The 20,845-nt window shown below is 41.8% G+C and overlaps 1 protein-coding gene across 29 annotated transcripts in view; it reads left to right on the plus strand.

Moving 5' to 3' along the window:
• Positions 1 to 20,845, plus strand: part of clasp1a (cytoplasmic linker associated protein 1a) — a 90,804-nt gene that overhangs the window by 36,613 nt on the left and 33,346 nt on the right. For 28 of the 29 annotated variants that reach the window (XM_038719644.1, XM_038719650.1, XM_038719648.1 and 25 more), the window contains exons 9-15: positions 15,233 to 15,373; positions 15,632 to 15,705; positions 17,361 to 17,453; positions 17,548 to 17,693; positions 19,882 to 20,017; positions 20,201 to 20,271; positions 20,454 to 20,513. In XM_038719644.1, the coding sequence (XP_038575572.1) occupies positions 15,233 to 15,373; positions 15,632 to 15,705; positions 17,361 to 17,453; positions 17,548 to 17,693; positions 19,882 to 20,017; positions 20,201 to 20,271; positions 20,454 to 20,513 (721 nt within the window). Of the gene's footprint in view, positions 1 to 3,841; positions 3,973 to 15,232; positions 15,374 to 15,631; positions 15,706 to 17,360; positions 17,454 to 17,547; positions 17,694 to 19,881; positions 20,018 to 20,200; positions 20,272 to 20,453; positions 20,514 to 20,845 lie in introns of those variants that run through there. The other variant, XM_038719669.1, reaches the window with a different exon arrangement.

Here is a 20,845-nt window from a genome sequence, read left to right on the forward strand (position 1 = left end):
TTGGGCTTGGTCACCGCAAAGTTTTAAAGAGGTGGTATTATGCTCATTTTCAGGTTCAAAATCCTATTTAGAGGTTGTACCAGAACAGGTTTACATGGTTTCATTTTCAAAAAACACCATAGTTTTTGTCATACTGCACATTGCTGCAGCTCCTCTTTTCACCCTGTGTTGAAGGCTTCGTTTTAGCTATGGAGTGATACATCTAGTCTCTAAATGATCTTTGTTGGGAGTTGCACATGCGCAGTTCCTAGTTAAGGACTACTAGCCAATCAGAAGCAGAGAAGGGTGGGTCAGCGAAAAGACGGCAAATGGCTTCGATTCAGCTGTAGGCTACATGTTGCTGACCAGGTTGGCAATTTGGACTCACAGCTCACTGTTTTTCCACCGGTGTTTTTGAGGGCGTGTCAGACTAGTCGCTCGGCGAGCATTATGACACGTATTTTCTTGTGACATCACAAGATAGCGGAAGTAAAGGCTGGACTGCAAATGAGCTGTTTTCAGGCAGTTCAGAGCAGAGTTTTCTGTGGGAGATGGGAACTCCCTTTGGGGTGGACTTAATAAAGGAGAGGGGAAAAGCCAAAAATCATAATACCACCAAAAGCTTGAATCACAAACTGGAGTTGTGGAGTTTTGAAGATGTCAAGTTTATTTATTAAGCACATTTAAAAACAACCAGTGCTGACCAAAGTGCTGGACATGTTATACAGTAGAAGACATAGCTTCTACTGTAAGACATAGCTGTGGTCCTTAAATGAAAAAAGCTACCTTTAACAACAGAGTTTATATGTTTGTCAAATTTGAATGCAGAATCGAAGATAACCCCTTAATTCCTAGCACAGGGTTGTACATTAATGGACAGGGGGGCCAGTTTTTTTGATAATTCCTCAAGTGAGTTAGGGGAACCAAATAATATTACTTCTGTCTTGTTTTCATTTGGTTGGAGAAAATGTATTGCCATCCAACGCTTGATATCATTTAGACAGTTGAAAATGGACTGTAAGGATTTTGAGTCACCTGGCTCCAGAGGTAAGTACAGCTGAGTATCATCAGCATAGCAGTGGTATAATATATTATGTTTACAGAGAATGGAGCCCAAGGAGAGCATATACAAAGAAAATAAGATTGGCCCCAGGATTGAACCTTGAGGTACGCTGCATTTAATTGCTGCTGAAGAAGAGTAATTGTTACCAATGTTAACAGAAAAGGTTCTATCTTTCAAGAAAGATTGAAACCACTGTAGCGCGCCACCCTGGATATCAACCCCTTGCTGGAGGCGATCCAGGAGGAAATCATGATTAACTGTGTCAAAAGCACAATTTCCAGTATCACCAAACAGCAACAAATCATTTAGTACCTTAAGCAGTTCAGTTTCTGTACTGTGATGTACCCTGAAACCTGACTGAAAGTTATCGAGCACATTGTTTTTAGCTAAAAACGAGGAGAGTTGAGAAAGAACGACCTTCTCCAATATTTTGGACATAAAAGATCATTTAGAAATGGCCTAAAATTATTAAAATCCATAGAGTCAAGATTGGGTTTTTTAATAAGAGGCTGAACCACAGCATGTCCATTAAAAGTGGATGGAACATTTCTATTTATAAGAGAGCTATTTATTACAGACAAAAGGCTAGGACCAAGAACATCTAAAACCTCTTTCAAAAGACGCGAGGGGACAGTGTCTGTAGGGGCAATTTACCTCGCATGGAAAGTCTAATGAAAGATCCTATTGAACTGCATTGTTGGAATTCTAGCATCTAGGGCTGAAACGATTCATCGATTAAATCGATTACTAAAATGCATCAACGCAAATTCTTTGCATCGAGGCTTTGTTTAATCCATATGACTGTATTGCACACTGTTTCGCACGGACATTTATTACTGTTGCACATCACGCTTACCTGTGTGAACACGACGTGAGGAAGAAAGAGAAAATAGTGAGACAGCACCTGAACAAAAAGCAGCCGGTGTTCTGCCAGCAGACCACAGACAAGGTAAAAGTAACAGCAACTGAAATCCTGATTGATTGTTGATTTGAAGGCTAGCCAAAGTAAGCCACAGACCTCAGCTGAAAATGTACACACGTGCGTACATGTTCTCCTTTTTGGGCCGTGAGTTATAACCTCACAGTCGAGAGTTAACTGGGTGTCAGGGTGCTGCACCTTTTGACTCACCTGCTCTCTCTGTAGCTCAGACAATCCCTGCTTCCTTTGTTTGCTAATCCATCCTTTCACCCTATCTTTATAATAAAAAACAGCTGTTTCGTGTAAAGGATCACTCATTTCCCGTTTTTACATTTCACTTGTGTTTTCTTGACAAAACGTGGTTTGGAGACCTGCGTCGGCTGACAGAGCCGCTGTCACCTCGTGTAGTGTGTTGACCCCCTGTCACCGATCAGTCACGTAGTGTGAACGCCACAACGACTTCAAGACTCCCGTCACAAGACAGCAAGTCGTGTATTCTGCACAAGCCTTTAGTATAACTTGTATAGCACTCGGGTGATGTTTGTGTTGGTAAAGCAGCTGTCTGGTTGTTGGTCTGGTCATGTTGGTCTGATGTTTGCTGTATGACATACTATGAATTTCAGAAAGGACCAAAACATATCTATTACCTATAAATGTGCACAGCTGATCCCGTTACGGGTTGGGGGGGGGGGTGTTGAAATAATCTATAGAAGTTTCTAATATTAAAATCATCATTAGCTGCAGCCCTAGTAGTATCCAGCATTTTTGGAGCTTAACCTGTACTAGTAACTAAAGTCAGGATATCTCAGCCTCTGCTGGATTTAATTTGAGGTATTTTTATTTATTTATTTATTTTTGTCTCTGGAAAGACCCCCAACTTTATGGAAGTTCACAAGTAAATAATTGTAGTACCCATCCATCCATACATCCATTGTCAACCGCTTATCCTGCATACAGGGTCGCAGGGGGGCTGCCATCGGGCGAAAAAGGGGGGTACACCCTGGACAGGTCGCCAGTCCATCGCAGGGCTAATTGTAGTACCCTTTTAAGGCAATACTTAATTTATCACTTCATCAGAGTGAAGCTGATTAGAACACAAATTACAAAACACAGATTATTTAATGAACCAACATCTTTGTCTTGTCCAAGAAACTGCCAGTGGGTTCATTTGCTTAATAATCTGCTTTAATTGTAAGCATTGAATTTTGAAATAATGTTTAACTTTGTAGGAGATATTGATTGACTCCCTCCCAGTCAACTTTTCAGCAGAGTTCATCTGGAAAGCTAAAAGGAACATGCAAACATGACTCATTTTAGCAGTTATGAGATAGCCCAGCATCATATCCATCATGATCAGCTGCTTGGCTCACAGGCTGCACTGAAATTGACTTTGTGATTGTTGATGACGACTCATTTTAATTTAAATCCATTTGCCGCAGAGCTGAGAAGAATGTCTGGTGTTAACATGGACAGGCTTTTAGCTTGGAATGACAGTGCCAAGAACTCCAAAATAAACTCACTGTACAGAAGTGAGAGGAGTAGCCACAAAGGAGTATTATCTACAGTTAGAGTAGAGGTAACTATATGGCTAAACGTATCTGGATATACAGTATATGCCCACCTGCATTTAGATAGTATAAGAAAAAACTGCATTGAAGTTGTTCATTTGGATTTTGACAAGACACAAATTTCCCTAATTCTCTCTCGCCATGTCTTCATACTTGTGATATGTGTACAGACCTCCTTCTGGGAGAGATGGAGGCTTAGGGGGAGGCTTTGCTGTAGTGCCGTCACACAGGCAAGGGGGAAGGGGGGGGGGAGAGGTAGGGGTAGAGATGGTAGAGGGATGGAGAGCAAAACAAAGCAGCCATTTCGGTAGCACCACTGAGAGGTAAACAGTGGGCGAGAGATAAATGGCAGAGAGAGAGAGCGCTGAGTAATCAGCTGTGTAGCAGCATTCGTCTTCAGTGCTGAGGTTTGCTGAGGCTTTGCACCATGACAGCTGGAGAAGGTAAGACTTGAGTTTTGTCTTTGCTAAGGTCACATCACACACACATGTATAATACAGATTTGAATGGCACGTAGATTATCTCCCTAGTGACTGTTTGTGTGCGCATGTGGAGCGGCGATAGAGGGCTGTTGGATAAGGAGAAAATAACAGTTTCAACTCTTATGTAATTTATTTTTTTGTTTTCTTTCTTTCTTTCTGCTACAAACAGTATTCTCTCATTGATGTTTCTGGTCATAGGGGCCTGTGTCTCTGTAAGTGAATTCAGTGAATGGTGGTGGTTTTTGCTGCAGTCGTCACAGCACAGGACTGTAATGTTACATTTCATGGACACAGTCTTGCCTGCAGTTTCCTGTCAGCGCCTTGAGCGACAGCTTGCTTAAAGCCCTCCTCCCTAAATGTAATCTGGTTCATTTCAGATTACTTGTTGTTCAGTTATACTGGACTACTTTTGCCTTCTACTGCCTTATATAGTGTAACAAGGTATTCACTTCACTACAAGCGTCGGACTGGTCTTTCCGCATTACTTCCAGTGTCTCTGATGTTTACAGAAAATGTGTCTGGACTCATCTTGCTGAGTTTTGCAGCATCTGTTATCAGCAATCACTGAGCCTCAAATTTGCTGTCTGTAGAGCTGAATCTGTTGTAATTAGCAGCATTCTAAGATTATTCTTGCAATGAATTGCTCTCCTTGTAAGCTTCTTAGAATAATACAGTACAGCTAAAACGCTCAAATTAAAAGTGCACAGATTGCAGTCTCTAAATCTGGATATCAAGTACTTCATTAGGTTGATTGGCTGATGCAGAACACTGATCAGAGCATTTATTAGATGACTTATTCATTCTGGCATCAGTAGTATCGAAAGGAATTGAACAGTTAAATTAATAAATAGGAATGTGGAAGAACATGCATTCTGGTTTGCGTCCTTAATGCATCTGAGTAGTAAGCTGAAATGTACTGACCAGAATGTAGGCCACAGTACTGGTTTGTGGTTCCACTAGGGCTGCTGTGACTAACAAGTATTTTCTGTTCTGGATCCGTTTGGTCTGTAAAATATCAGCAAATAATCACAAGTTCCCAGAGGTCATGGTGACGTTTTCAGATATCGTGTTTTGTCTGGCCAACAGTGCAAAATCCAAAGATAACTACTTCATTGTCACAGAAAAGGCAAGAGAATGTTCACATTTTACCAGCTGAAATCAGTGAAGTTTTGCCTTTTTTAATAAAAAAAAAAATGGCACCTGATAATGAGACTGTGACACATTTTAGATTGAATTCCCCATCAATGAACATTGGTAGCTCTGCAGGTTCTGTAGTGTGCAAAGACAAACAATATCACATGTGTTGACCACCAACAATAGAGATGCCCACTCTGGAAAGTCTGCCTAATTGAGCTGTTTCTCTTAAATATCACATTACTGGAACTGGCTTCTGTTTTATTGTAGTGGGATTGTCATTGTTAGATTTTCTGTCCTGGTCTGCCAGGTTCTGTATTGGCCCATTTATAGCAGAAGGATGCATAATGCAAACTGAAGCCGCAAATAGAAGCAGTATTTATACCCACAGAGAAGACTGCCCTAAAACAGGGAAAACTGAATATGGGTGGACTGTCGTCTGCCAGAAGGTCCTCAGTTTCCTTAACCCAATCGCTGAATGCCTTTGTAACTGGCTTAATTCCTAAGGTCTTTGTGTGTGCGTGTGCGCGCATGTGTGCATGAGGTGCCCTCAGCATCCTCGGACCTCGTGCTTTGCTGTTACAGTAACATTATGTGAAGAACCAGTTGAATTGACTTAACTGTAATTTTAACTTTCTGGCACCAAGTGGCACACCCCTCCAACCACTTTATTTACTGCAGGTTCTTTTCTCTTGGACTTCTTAGAGCTGTGGAGGTGAACAGATCATCAGACTGATTCACGTGTCAGCTTGGCTTGCTGGTCTCATGGATTGGCGATGACACAAGTGCCGCTGTGTCTGCGTGGGTGTTTGAGTACAGAGTGTGCATGCAAGAGTGTGTGTGTAGTATTATGTGTTGCACCATGTAGGAAATGGTTAACACCAGTGGGTGGGAGGGAAGGAATGCTGAAAAAGGAATGCTTATTTTAAGGAGACCCTTTGATCACCGCAAACACACACACACACACACACACACACACACACACACACACACACACACACACACACACACACACACACACACACCGAATAAATGCACTGCTTTGCAAAGAGCTTACCATGTTTTCTCCTGCGTGTATGGATTGTGTGTGCTTGTGCCGGTCTATCTGCTGCATAGTGTGGAGGAGGTTTAAACCACTGAAGAAGGACCATATTTGGTATTTTTAAACTGTGTGTATTGTATTGTTTGTGAAGCATTCAGATTTTATTGTTAAGAGTGAAGCAGTAAATTACTGCTCAGAGTTGCATATCAGTGATGAAATTGATGCTAAAACTATTCTTAAATCCTAGATACTTTATATAAATTGATACTAAAGGCTTGAGCTATTCAAATGTTTTCTTATTCAGGAAATGTCATGAAAACACCAAACCATTTATCTGTTTTTCTGTCTTTCAATACTTTCCAACTTCCCTACCGTCTCTCTGGCACCCAGCTCCAAATTCATTGGGTTCTTGCATGTCAGCCAGTGCAACAGTGAGGCTCATTGATGTGCCTTTTAATAGTTTTTTGGACAACAATGGAGCTCTGTGCCACAGAGGAAGATATCAGGCTTTGGATACACACACGATATTGTTGGTTCGGGTCTTCTCATGGCATTGGGTGACAATAACAAAAATACATTTACATTTACTCATTTGGCAGACACTTTTATCCAAAGCGACTTACATTTGAGGAACAACATACAAGCATCAGCATGACAATACATACTAGTAAGAGCTCACAGTACATATCACATCAATGGGGTTAATACTTAGGGAAGGAAGTAAGAGTTAACAAAAAGTGCAATCAATACAAGACAATTGTAGGGGATAGAAGAAGAGCACAGGAAGTGCATGTTAGAGGTTAGGAGTTAGAGATGTTCTAAGAGGAAGTGTTCTCTGAAGAGATGAGTTTTCAAGAGCTTCTTGAAGTTAGAGAGGGACGCCCCTGCTCTGATGGCGTGTGGTAGCTCGTTCCACCATCATGGTGTCACAGATGAAAACAGCTGGGACTGAGATTGCTTTGTGTGAAGGGATGGCAGAGCCAGGCGGCGTTGTTGAGGAGCGTAGCGGCCGAGAAGGAACGTAAGTTTGTATTATGGAGTTTAGGTAGATGGGTGCAGACCCAGTAGTCACTCTGTATGCAGCATTAGTGACTTGAATCTGATTCTGGAGGCCACGGGGAGCCAGTGGAGGTCACTGAGTAATGGAGTGACAGGAGTCCTTTTTGGCTGATCAACAACCAGACGCACTGCTGCGTTCTGAACCATTTGATGTGTTTCACCGCACAAGCTGGAAGACCTGCTAGGAGGGCATTGCACTAGTCGAGGCGAGAGATAACCAAAATATACTGTATCAAGTCTTATCCTTTAATACCATCAGCATGGTTTTCATTGTTAACCACCTCAGTAGCACCACTAGTAAAGTGTAAGATGTCTCTGAAACTCTTTCTCAGAGATGCTTTGCTTTTAATAGTCAATGCACAGTTGAGAGAGAGAGCGAGATGGAGAGAGACAGAGTATAAACTGTGGCCAACCTACTGAATGATGTGATTGTCTTCGTTACACTCTCTGCCAAGTGAAATGGGCAAGTGAGGATTAAAGGGGGTCTTTGAGGGCCACCATAAGAGAACGCTGTAGCAATTTGACCCCCTGCCAAAACACAGGCTGGGGTCATCTATGCCAACTGCTCTGACTATCTGTACAGGTCGCCTCGAAAAAGCTGCCTCAGTGACTGAGAGTTAGGGTGTGCAGGTATTTGTACACAGTTTTTCTGTCCGCTGTCTTTCTTTTTAGCAGCCCGTAACACTGCCTTCAGGCCATGTTGTTTGTCAGCAGGTGTCTGTGATAAAATGACAGATTTTCATTTAATGGCACTCACAATGCCAGTCCTCCCCATTTGTGGTGGTATGGTGGAAAATAAACACCATGAGAATTATGTGAGTACAATGCTGCCTTGTTTTGCAGGGAACATATTCCATCTTATTGAGGCAGGTACAGCTCTTTTCCCTCAGCAATAACACAACACTAACACACCCCAAATAAAGATCTCAGTAATATTTAAGCTTTTAAGAGGAGCTGAGAATCCTGAATGTTGGCAGTGACAGCAGATACACAAGCCTGGCTCATGGCTGTCCAAACCCAGATTTTATCAAAGTCTGAACCAAAAAGGGCCAGCATTCTGATAGAGTAGTAATTTGTTTTAATATCGTTCTGGTAAAAAGCAGCAGGCTAAATCCAACCTGGTTTCATTTAATTCACATATGGTGTAGGAATCGGCTTAGTCAGCGGTTTGTTGTTCTGAATAAGAGCCTGGTGGCCTGACATGGCCACTGTGAAAGTCAATAAGACTTCTCTGCCTCATTTCGTCAGTTGATTGTAAAGTCTGGGTGTGACAGCCGGCTCTTTGTCCTCAGAACAAGAAAGGCCACAGTGATTTGCTTCTGTTCTGTCTGTGTGCTGTGAAAACAGCACTCCCACACTGAATGGTCATTTTTCCCTTGTATATCTGAAACATTGTATTTTGAAGATCATTCTTTCATGTTTCATATGCAGGCTGATGTTGCATGATAAGACTGTGGGAAGATAATGTTGGTATTTTCACACTGTTGTCTCTTACAAAACTCAACGGAACAGCTAGATATACATGCGTTTATCTAGTGCTGAACAATTAGTTGATTGAAGCAATTTTGATAAGTCATTTATCAAGTACAAATGCCAAACATTCTCTGGTTCCAGCTTCTCAGAATTTTTTTTGTCGTTAACAACTGAATGTCACGGGGAAAACAAGCTATTTGAAGACATTTTGAGGATGTTGTGACTTTCTGTAGACTAAGGGTGCTTTCACACCTGCTCGTTTAGTTCGGTTGAATCGCACTAGAGTTCGTTTTCCCCCTTGGTGCGGTTTGTTTGCGCACCAAAAGCGGACCAAACGAGCGCGGTACGATTTCAAACGAACTCCGGTGTGGTTCGCTTGTGGTATGAAAGCAAACGAACCAAACACAGGATTTATGTTAGCAGAGATGTGATATGAGCATTATTTCCAAAGCTAAACCACCAATAAATTCATCTGCTGACAGCAACATGTGTTCAGCGATCTTATAATTGATCTGTATAAGCCGCTATGTTTATGAAAATCATTTTATAAGGTATAGCCTACTTGACACGGGGGTATTTCCCTGATTAAAAGGTTAAAATCTGTTTAAAAAAGAGGGCAAGTAGTATTCCGTTTACCCTGTCAGTTTATTAAGTCCAAAAAAATGGGTGACAGCGATTCCACAGTATACTACAGGCGAATAAGCCCCGAATTATTACTGTACATGTCCTGTTTTTATGTTATTATTCATAATAGGCTATGTGGTCGATCTGCTGTCTAGCATTACCAATCATGCTTATAATAAAAGATTACTTCATGAGCTCTTTGCAATACAGATCAGAAGCGTTAAAGTGCTGCACAAACTTCTGTCAGTTACCGGAGTTTGATTTCCCCACGTGGGTCCTGTTGATGCAGGGTGACAGTCGCCAAAGCTGTCCAGTCAACAAGTTACCTGTACGTCTGTGTAACCGTGGTTACTCCTCTGGTTCCTTTGTAAAACATCAGTGTGAACCAGAACTGAAATGCAACAGTGTATAATTTTTTCACTTGATCCTGACCAAATGAACCGAACTACAGGTGTGAACGCGCCCTAAAAGACAAATGAAAAGAATCGTTAGTTGTATCTGTGGTTTCATCAGTGTTGCTGCTGAATATAGGACACCATATTAAGAATTGGCAGTGCTACGCATTAGTCTGTTGTGATAGTCAACATCCAGTTTAGTTTTAGATCGGCAGACCCACAAGGCTGTTGGTGGACACCTTTGACACAGTGTTGATTGTTTTTGCTCCCTCTGCTGCGATCTTTCCTCCACATCCCAGCAAATTCATTGACCAATCAGCAAAAGTACTGAGAACTTTCACCTCTCACTTGTATGGGTGCTCTGCAGAGACATTCAGCATTTCCTCGTGAAATCTGTTCTTGCCTATCTCTATTTTAGTCATGCAGACAGCCCAGTTTGCATTTTAATGACTGGGGCTTTTGAGGCTTCAGAACAGTGCTTGTCAGAACAGGTCAAACTTCAACTTCAGTGGATCAATCAGCATTTTCTGACACAGGTGAAAGAATCAAAGCCTACCTTCTGATATATTTCCTTTAGGGGAGTTTTAGGTGTTACCTGGTTAGACTCATGAGGAATGAGGGCAAGCAAAAAGTGTTCTTTAGCTGACTGAGATCAGAAAAGTGTCACATTACAACATTATTACCTCTCTTATAAAACCAAAGACCAGAGAATAAAGGTTTTATAAGTCATCCTTAGACTGATCTCAGTAATATGTTTTTCCTTACTGCGTCGAGGTGAAGAGCAAATAACATATAACAATACACAAACCCTCTTCAGCAGCCACACTATACAGTCAGAGCTCCCTTTGGTAATGGAGCAAGCTCCTCGCCTGCCAGGTGTAGATATCTGACAGACTGAAATCCTGTCTGGATTAAACGGGTAGAGGCAAGGTTTATGAGGGAGCAGAACTCATGGTGTAGTTGAGACATTACAAGGAAAAGTACTTGATAAATATTTGATTTTATAAATCTATAATTTGTAGCCAGACTGTTATTTTCTGCCCTGCCAGCAGCCTCTCTGGTTTGTCAGCAAAACAAGACATCTTTATTATGACATAACACTGATCACCAGTCTTGTGTCTCTTATGTAACCTCAGAGGCTGTGGCTAAACCACGGCCTGTGTGACGGGCAAGGCCTGGAGCCTGGTGGAATGCCCTACAGGGGGAACCAGGAGAGGATGGAAGGATTGGGCCTGAGACAGGGCTAAAGAAAAAATGATGATGTAGAATGACAGAGAGAGAGAGAGATAAGGGGATAGGAAAACTTTGGGTATAGAGGAGGTTCAAAGAGGAAGAGGTGAAGCCAGAAAAGGGAGAGGGTATGATAGAGAACCCCTTTGTCTCTTTCAACCTCGCAGCCCTCCATTCTAAGAACTTTACTTTCCAGAACTTTCTCTTAATCCCTCATGCCTTTGGGCTTTTATTATTTTTCTAAAGAGCGCAGCGAGGAGAGAGAAAATCCTCCCTATTATATAAATCTGCGGTTCAGAGACAGATTACTGGCATATGCAGCTTCAGCAACTTTGAGTATTGAATGTAATAGAGTGTGTTGCAGTTCACAGTATATCCTGACACCTAGTGCACATATAAGGTAGCACATGCTTGGTCCTGAAAGGCGCCTGACCAGAAATGTGTTTTACTAGTGGTGGTGGTTTCTTCCATCGTCTTGCTTGATACATTCTTTGACAACATAACAGAGGTAGAATCCAGGAGGTCAGTTTTCTGCAGGCAGTGCCTTAACTGCTTCCTTACATGTGCACTTGAAGAAATAATCTCCTCAGAAACTTTCACACAATTGTATATTGTCAGTTTGCAAAGTGCAATGCATGGAATGCAATGTGCAACCCTTTGCATCCTTAATTTAGCACTGGATGTGGTAGAGAAGATAATATTTCTGCCATTTTGGATTTCTCCCTCTGACTACTATAACATCTGAGCATAGTGGAGAGTCTAGAAGCAAGCCTTAACATGGGGGAGGCAAAGCATTGATGTTGGAGTGAATCCTTGAAAAATGTCTAGAATGCAAGGTAACATTTTTCTCGGGATGTGTTTATATTTCATCGGTAGGTAACTCGAACTGAAATGCATAGGGCAAGGTGTCGCACACCAGTGCTTTTATCAGTACAAACCCAAATTAGCCCATACCACTCAAAAACTGTACTAAAGGTATCACCTCTTTGACCTGATCAGATAGTTTAGACTGTATTTTATACTTGCATGTCATCTTGTGTTAAAATGCATTTCACATCCGACAACTTTGTCTTTGTTTGTTAAATAAAAGGGTTTTGCAGTGTTATAAGGCATTATTGCAGTTTTATAATATTTTTGAATCGATGTCATGAAGTACATTTATTTGTCAGGTATTTAGCTTGGTAGTTCAGCCCAAAACAGATATTCATATCTGATTGTATATCAAGAGAATAAATCAATCGAATATTCTCAGCTGCCCAAAGGCTAACGGTAGACGGTGCTTCTCTCAAGTCTGTAAGTATGTGTGAAACATTGCCAAAAAAGAACTCGGTCAACTTTTACAGAATAAGTTAAGTAAAGTGACTGTCAGTAGTACCATAGAATATTAATGCTGTTCATGGGGTCATGTTCCCTCAAATGGATGTTGATAGCTGTAATACTGTCTTTCCTTTCTGTGCCATCCTTATCTTTTCCGGCTTCTCATTTGTTGAGTACTTCCTGTGTGTCTGGTTTATTAGACACCTATGTGCATGGAAAGGGGTGTGGTCAGTGGTGGAGTCTGACTGTTACAAGTCAAGGCTGTTATATTTTCATGTACGTGCCAAAGAAGACATGACACGATAAGCTGCTGACTTGACACATGTTGACCAGTTATCAGTGATCTTCAGGAAGGCAGAGGTGATGTCAGGAGGCTTGTGGGACCAGTTCTGCTGTCACCAGTTACCTCACACTGCGCTGCGTTTAAATTCCCTTTGCATATAGCATTCAGCTGTAATTGCTCCCCTGACACACGGATAAATCTTCTCGACAGTTGTTTCAGCATTGGTGACTCCTCTAACAGCTTTAATCAATACCTTTCTAAGTATGGCAGGGCGCTGTGCTTTCTGTTAAGGTACTCAAGCTATTAGCCTTTATGCAGAGATATATATATATATATATGCATGCTCTTCTTTGCAGTTTTTGGGTCTGGATAATTTCTTTTATGTCATTGCCATTAACAAAATGAAGGGCAGTCAGCAAAGCCAGCCTTTATGTCTGGACTCTTTCAAAAACACTGTGGCTGCGAGTTAAACATAATTCCTCATGTTCTTTAGGTTATTATATATATATTTTTAAATATAAGTGGTCTTATCAGCTGGTTCTTGACAGGACATACTGTAGGCTTGTGAGGCCAGCTGGCTTTTGCATCCATCGACCTGCGCTTGTCCTGCAAGCAACCACTCTGTTAGGCAGTTTGAGGTTAAATGGTGCTTCAAGCTTGGCAGTCTCATTTGTGAAAATTGCATGTCAAGCTGTGTATTTGTTGTACCAACGTGTCTTGTATACAGCTAGTTTGCAGTCTTGGCTTTAATTTGTTTTTATGATGTTCTGTTTAGCTTTTTTTAGCGAAAAAGTAAGCAGAACATCAACATATAAAAAAAGTCTACTCTTTGCGTTGACAGCCATAGTTTACCCATGCAGGTGTTGTCCCTTAAGTTGCCTGATTAGACCACTGTGCATATTGAGTTTTAGAAAACACACATTGTTATTAGTGCATGAGGTGACATCACTTTATTCCCAGCTCCACCTAAGGAAACGCGTGTGGGAGTACAGGGGCTTGAGGTCCTTGTTTTCTACTTTCAGCCCTACTAGCACAACTGCTGGGCCGTATAAATGGAAGGGAGGGTCAGTTGGTCATTCAGACACTGGTCATGCCTTTAGCGACTGGTCACATGGCTTTAAAAATAGAAATAATGCTAAATAACTTCAGATATAATTGTACAATATTCAATTGAAAACCACAAACAAATATTTGTTTAAAACACAGTAATGATATTCTGGGGTTGCTGTTGTGTTGGACGAGTATATGTACTCAAAACAGGTGATCTCACAACAATAGACCCCTCCCTCTTTTCCCCATGAGAGTCTCTACAGTCCGTCAGCATCATCAGTGATGATACTGTGAGACACACACACACACACACACACACACACACACACACACACACACACACACACACACACCCGTGCATCAACACACACACATTGATAACTGAACTCGGAGAGGAAGGCTTAAGGGGTGGTTAGTCTGGCACTTTGTCATAGCCCAGCGTGCAGCAGAGGCACATGCAGAGCGCACACGGATACGCACACACGCACACACGCCCTGTCTACAGAGATGCCCGGCAAAAAAGAGAGTGCGCGTTAGTCGGTGCAGCAGAGACATGCTGAAGAAACTGATGTGCAAGAAAATCTGCGCTCGTAAGAACTATGCCTTTTATCTCTCCTTTCCCCCCTCTCCCTTTTCTTCCCTCGTGGTTTTGATCCCATAACTCTTGGTGTTTCGTCTTTGTCATTGTTCTGTCATTGATCCGCTTCCTCTGGCTGTGCGTCTTTTTCATTATTTTCCTCTCTCAACCTGTTGCCTTCCACTTTGTTATCGTGCTTTTCTGTCTGTGATACGTGCAGTGTCATGGTCATGATACTGTTTGTAGCAGGGACATTTCGGGAGCTCTTTTTTGTGGATGAGATCGACCATTGTTCTGTGTATTTTTCCCCCCACTTAATTTCAATTATTTTGACTCAGCTCCACCGATAAAAGCAATGTTTATGTGAAGCTGTAAGGGGTTGGCAGTCCTAAACAACAGGTTATTGGAAGCCTATCTACAGGAACACATTCTTTCTGACAAATGGATTGAGAAAATGTTTTAAAATCCATTGTATTTTCTCTACATGTCTTTTATAACAAGACAATGACCTAAGCTGCAAACATTCCCGTTGTCACCATGCCTCAGCTGACTGCAACCACCCAGCACGGTCATATCTGCCCCAGGATAATCCCTCGTGTGAATGGTCACGTTGGGCAGGTGACAGGGGGCCTTGTATCCATGCACCGCTGCCAAACCAGATTAAAGTCAGATGGATGGATAGATAAAGGTCGAATGCATACATACACACAACCTGACAGATTGACAGCGTTGCACTCTCCGTTGAGGCAGGCAGAGGTCATACAATGCAGAGATGACTCAGGGCCTACTGTAGGCAGATTAGTGAGAAGAGAGTGATGATGCATTTCACCATGGGCCCTCCTACTAACCAGGAAGAACACGTCTGAGGGGAGCGACGTGTCTCTGAATGATAAGGGAATAATGATTTATTGATCCTTACGGCAAAGATCTCTCACACAGTGAAAAACCTTTACATGTGGCACTTTCCTGGTTTAAATCAACTGTTACATTATAAATGTTCCTATTTTATTTTTTTTTCTGCCCGTCTGTTGTTACAGATAAGAACTTTGAGGATGAAGACTCTGTGGATGGAGGCCGATCCTCCTCCTCGTCATCATCCAAAGCACCCCCTAGTGGCAGGAGGACTGTAGTGAGCTCTGTAAGGAGACCCAGCTCGGCCACCACAGCTAAGGCCACAGGTGAGGAAGGGCTTCAGTCCACACAGAGGCACACAGCTATAACATATAATCTGTGCAGTACTTTCAATATTAGTAATAGTGTATTTGCCAATACTACAACTGTGACTATATGTCTAAAATGTTTAGTAATGTCTTGACAGGTATGAAATGAAACACAAGAGCTAATCCTACCCTGCTGCTTAGATTGTTCTTTAGACAGGTTAAAGTGCTGCTGAATCTCAGTTTCCTTAATACTACCATGTGCATTTTTTCTTAAAGCTAAAGAAGCAGCTGCCGGTGCTGTTGATGAAGAGGATTTCATCAAAGCCTTTGAAGACGTGCCCTCAGTCCAGGTACGCTGAGCTAAGTATTGTTTGGTAGCGTTGGATAATACAAAATGCAGCACAAGAGGACAGAGTGGCCGGGGAAGGTATTTCGCTAACATAAGATGGATTTGAACAGATACTGGGCCTCATGCAAGACCCGCTCACGCAAACCGATTTGTTTTTACATGGCATGTCACAAGTTTTACATTTGGTTCTGTTGCTTTAGGACCCTGCCATGGCCCAGCTGTAGTAATTAGGCTTGGCCAGTATCAAGGTATTACGGTATACCAGGGTATTTAAAAAAACAGTGTGACTTATAGTATCGTCCAAAATACAGAAGCTCCTCTTTCTGCGTGTCATCCTCAAGCTCGGGTCCTCTACCAGAGGCCTGAGTTTGAGGGTTCTGCGCAGTGTCTTAGCTGTTCCTAGGACTGCACTCTTCTGGACAGAGACCTCTGATGTTTTACCTGGAATCTGCTGTAGCCACTCTCCCAGTTTGGAGGTCACAGTCCCCAGTGCTCCGATCACCACTGGCACCAGTGTTGCTCTTACTTTCCACATCTTTTCTAGCTCCTCTTTCAGCCTTTGGTATTTCTCAAGCTTCTCGTGTTCCTTTTTCTAGATGTTGTTGTCGCTTTGGATTGCCACATCTATCACTGCAGCCTTCTTCTGCTCCTGGATAGCTCAGTAGTTAATGCCACTAATTTTGGTCCAGGTGATCGGGGGTTCGATTCCCGGTCAGGACGGGGGTATCCGGGCGAACCCTTAGGCAAGGTCCTTAATGCTACCAGCCTACCTCAAGCATGAGTGAAACCACAAATACAACACGTGTCAACAAGGTGCTAGGGAACCAAATGGGCTACATCCATTTAGTTTGGTTGAATCCATTGGACTAGAGCAGATGTATAATACACACACACACATATATATATATGTCGAAATAGTATTTGCTTAGAGAGACCCAATAATTATCACCATGCGCAAGTACTACTTGCGCAAGCAACATAGGCAAGGAAAAGCTTCCTTTTAGGAGGTAGAGAAAACTTGAACTGTACCGTGACTCAGGGTGAGCATCCATCTGCCATAGTGAACTAGATAAAAGCCTGTGCCCCTGTTTAGGAGTGTTTTGGTTTTAGTCCCGATGATAAATGTGAGCCATCTCCGTTCAGCCCACTGTTGTGTTAGTATCTGCAGCAAAAATTGTCATCCGGTCCTCAAGCAACAATCTATGGAAGAAGGCTCTTAATCCTTATCTATTCATTTTTCTATGGGCCATAAGTATTTAAACCCAGCAAGACTTGTCGAAGTAAGTAAGTAAGTAATAGTATAATGATTTACTTCAACATGCTACAATGAGTTCTATCACCAGCATATTGCTAAAACTCCTGATTTTCATGGGATACTTGTGTTTTTCATTGTCCTCTCCCAGAGTCACAATTCTCCAAATTTCCCATATTTATCCCCATTTATGACAAATGTTTGCAACTTTGTGTCCTTTTCATTGCTTCTGTGTGGTACCATTTTTCAAGTTAACATGAGCAATTGATTTACAGTCTTGGAAAATACTCACTTGTATGGACTATTGCTAGCTGGCCTCTCTCAAATCTCAGCCTTTAAAGTATATGCAGTACTGTGAAAAAACAGACTCTAATGATAATATAATCTCTCCTGTCTTTGTCCAGTTCTACTCTAACAGAGAGCTAGAGGACCAGCTGACCAAGATCAGAGAAGTGCTGTCTGATGACAAACATGACTGGGAGCACCGAGTGGTTGCGGTAAGAATCCAAATGCATACTCACACAGGGTGAGAGTGAATGTATCCAGTGATGAAAAACTGATACATGTCTCTTCTTTCTTGTTGCTCTCCAGCTGAAGAAGGTCCGTTCTCTCTTGATAGCCGGGGCGATTGAGTATGAAGGTTTCCCTCAGCAGCTGCGTCTCCTGGAGGCCCCCCTCAAATTGTCCGCTAAAGACCTGCGCTCACAGGTGGTCCGTGAGGCCTGCATCACACTAGGGTAAGAGCGTGAGATGAGGAGGATGTTCTGTCGTGCCCAGTACCCAAATTTCTAAACGTGTTTGTGACACAAGAACCACTTTACAGTAGCTTTAATGTGGTAACCTCAGTTTAAACAACCTAAGAAATTCCTTTCCCAAATAGAGATACTGTGATCTTCACCATGTCCACAAAGTTTCAGACATGAGCCTTAATCAGTGAAGATGCAATAGAGATGACTTCTGTGATTCCCACTAACTCAGCGTGTTCCAAAATTGCATTGATATGCTACAGATAGAAGAATGAGAATTTTAGAGAAAAAAGGAAATCTGACTCCTAAATAGCAGTGAACAAGTGCATTACCTGAATATTAATATTATACTATAATATTTTATAGCTTATGCTTCCATTTAGGCTAATCTTTATGGTTTGAACCAGTTCCAGCACATTGTATTATTGATACCAACAATAATTCACAGGTAAGTACAAAGTAGGGTTGGGCAATTATTAGACACGATTTTCAGATTTTGCATGTCTTAGATCGCTGTGTGAGAAATGAGGTGTTAGTGAGTGCACAGAGCATAGCTTTTGTCGGCAGAAGGACTGGATTGTGTTTGTGGCGTGTCATCACTGATTTATTATTTGCACAGCCCAACCGTAATACAGTGAAAACTGAAAACCTACTAAAATGGTAATCTCTTGTGTTTTTAATTGGAGAGTCATTCTGTTTTCATTCATTTTCCTTGCCAGGATAGTTTTAATGGCTTTGATTGGCAGCAGTGATATTAACTGAAATCTCTGATTGATTAGCCTATGCCAGGAAAATCGGCTGCTAAAATATTTTCTTTCCACATACTTAAGCTAATGAACATGAGCCCTGCTCGGGTATGAAACGAGCAGCATGCTTTCCACCCAAAAACATCCGTCATCCAAAGTTCTAATACAACCCTGATGAGGTAGAACAGAGTAAAGATGCACTGAAAGAGCAGTAAGTTGATAAATAGATTGAATAGCAGCTACGTGGATCCTGTCATCTCTTGTAATGTCACCACCACAGTTTGCCTTTCGATCCTGTACAAACATTCCCCAGCTGACTTTTTCTTCAGTTTTTTAACCTATACAACCTATATATACAGCATCAGTGTTGATGTTATCGGGCTATATTTCTATTTATAATAACCTAGTTCTTATTTCACCATTTTAATTCTACTTCTTTCTAGGGCTGGACGATATGGCCAAAAATGTTATCACGATAAAAAGTTTCATATCTTTGGATATCGATAAATATCACGATAAGTATCAAATCGTTATTTCTTTCGAGTTTAAATAAAGTATTTTTGCTCCTGAAAGTTGAAGAAACCTACTTAATTATTATTTAAGCTCTTCATTATGGTCAACACTTGATGCCAAACAGTGGATCACTTCACAAATCAAACCTTCATAGAACATTTAAAACAATTATGATAAAATCTTTGTCAAGAAATATGCATGAGTAAAATGAAGTAAAAGCTTTTTGCAGTCCTTTTCCTCAAAAAAATAAACATCTCATTAAAAAATAAGTCCTAATTCATGTGTGAGTCAAGTGAATAAAAATAAAAAATAAAAAAAAAATTTATCAAACATTTGTTATATTGTTAGTTAAAATAATTATATCACAATAATTATTGTAATTTCTTTTTAGCGTCCCAACTTCTTTCTCCACCTTATTGAAGTGTCTGCTCACTAGCCTAGGCTACTTGTATAAGCTCCCTCTCCCTTCAGTTCTCTTTTCCCCACATTCACACATACCTACACCTCCGCTGCAAACATAGCGGTGTGCCCCGCCTCTTTCTGCGTCTCTCTCACCCTGTATGTGTCTGTGCTGCTGTCTTGCTCCATCAGCAGTATGTTTTGTGTGTGTTCACTGTCGCTTTACTTGGTCCGTGTTTGTAAAATATCCTCCGTGTCTTGTAACGTAATAGATAGCATCTGTCTGTGTTGCTCTGCAAACTGCTAAAATGCGCTGCCAAATATACCTCGGCAGCTGTGTGTGGGAAACACATATTGCATCTCAACCCCTAGATAAACTGTAGAAAGTGAAATAAAATAATTGTTGGATGGGCTGTACTTTCTACACACCTGCCTGCCACAGTCCTCTTGGTATTATCAGATAACAATAACGCATCACCATGAATGGATCATCTGACCCCCCCTGTCCTTCCCTCTGTCAGACATTTGTCATCATTGCTGGGTAACAAGTTTGACCACGGAGCGGAGAGCGTCATGCCCACGCTGCTGAACCTTGTGCCCAACAGTGCCAAAGTCATGGCCACGTCTGGGATGGCCGCCATCCGCCTCATCCTCAGGGTAAGACATCTGGAAGGCAGAGTTGAGGTAGATCCTCAGGCCCCCTGCAAATGATTTCTTTCATCAATAAAGTCTTCCTGGAGACAATTTATTTACAGGACTGTCATGTATTCCACCAGACCATGTGAGAATGAAAGAAAATTTAGGAAATAATGAAACCGTACTTTTGTCTTTGTCCTACAGCACACACACTACCCACGTCTCATCCCCATCATCACCAGTAACTGCACCTCCAAATCAGCAGCAGTCAGACGGTAAGAGGACCTTAATGAAAACAGGGCATCTGTTCATACAGTTGCTGCAGGTCAAAAGCTTTCTTCTTTTGATTGTAGAGCTCTTAGTAACCCTTTCCAGATATAGTTTTTGTTCCTATGTTAAATATCCTGTGTCATGGAGTTGTGTACTTGAGCAGTGTTCAACTGTGTCCCCTTTCCAGACGCTGTTATGAGTTCCTTGACCTCATGTTACAAGAGTGGCACACTAATACACTGGAAAGGTAAGTTGAAGCTCTTGCTGTTTCCTTCAAAACCCCCAAAGCACTAGGCAAGTGTGCATGTAATGTGTGTGCGTGTGTGTGTGGTGGAGGTAATGCTTCTTCTTCTTCTTCTTCTTCCTCTCACATGATGGCATTTGAGTTTGCTAATATTTGAGTTAGCTAAGCGTTGGCTGGGTGCACCACTGATGAGGCCCATTAAATTGATGAGTCCTGAGAGAGCCGTCATCATCAAGACCCCCAGCGACAAGGCGACTTTCCATCTCTGTAACCATGACAACCTCAGCTGAGACTTTAAAAAGCGTGCGAAAAACCCTGTGGGTGGCCACATTGCC

The sequence above is a fragment of the Micropterus salmoides genome, unplaced genomic scaffold, assembly GCF_014851395.1.
Source record: "Micropterus salmoides isolate LMB-PRFRI ecotype aquatic unplaced genomic scaffold, ASM1485139v1 Ms_hic_scaffold_15, whole genome shotgun sequence".
Taxonomy (NCBI): domain Eukaryota; kingdom Metazoa; phylum Chordata; class Actinopteri; order Centrarchiformes; family Centrarchidae; genus Micropterus; species Micropterus salmoides.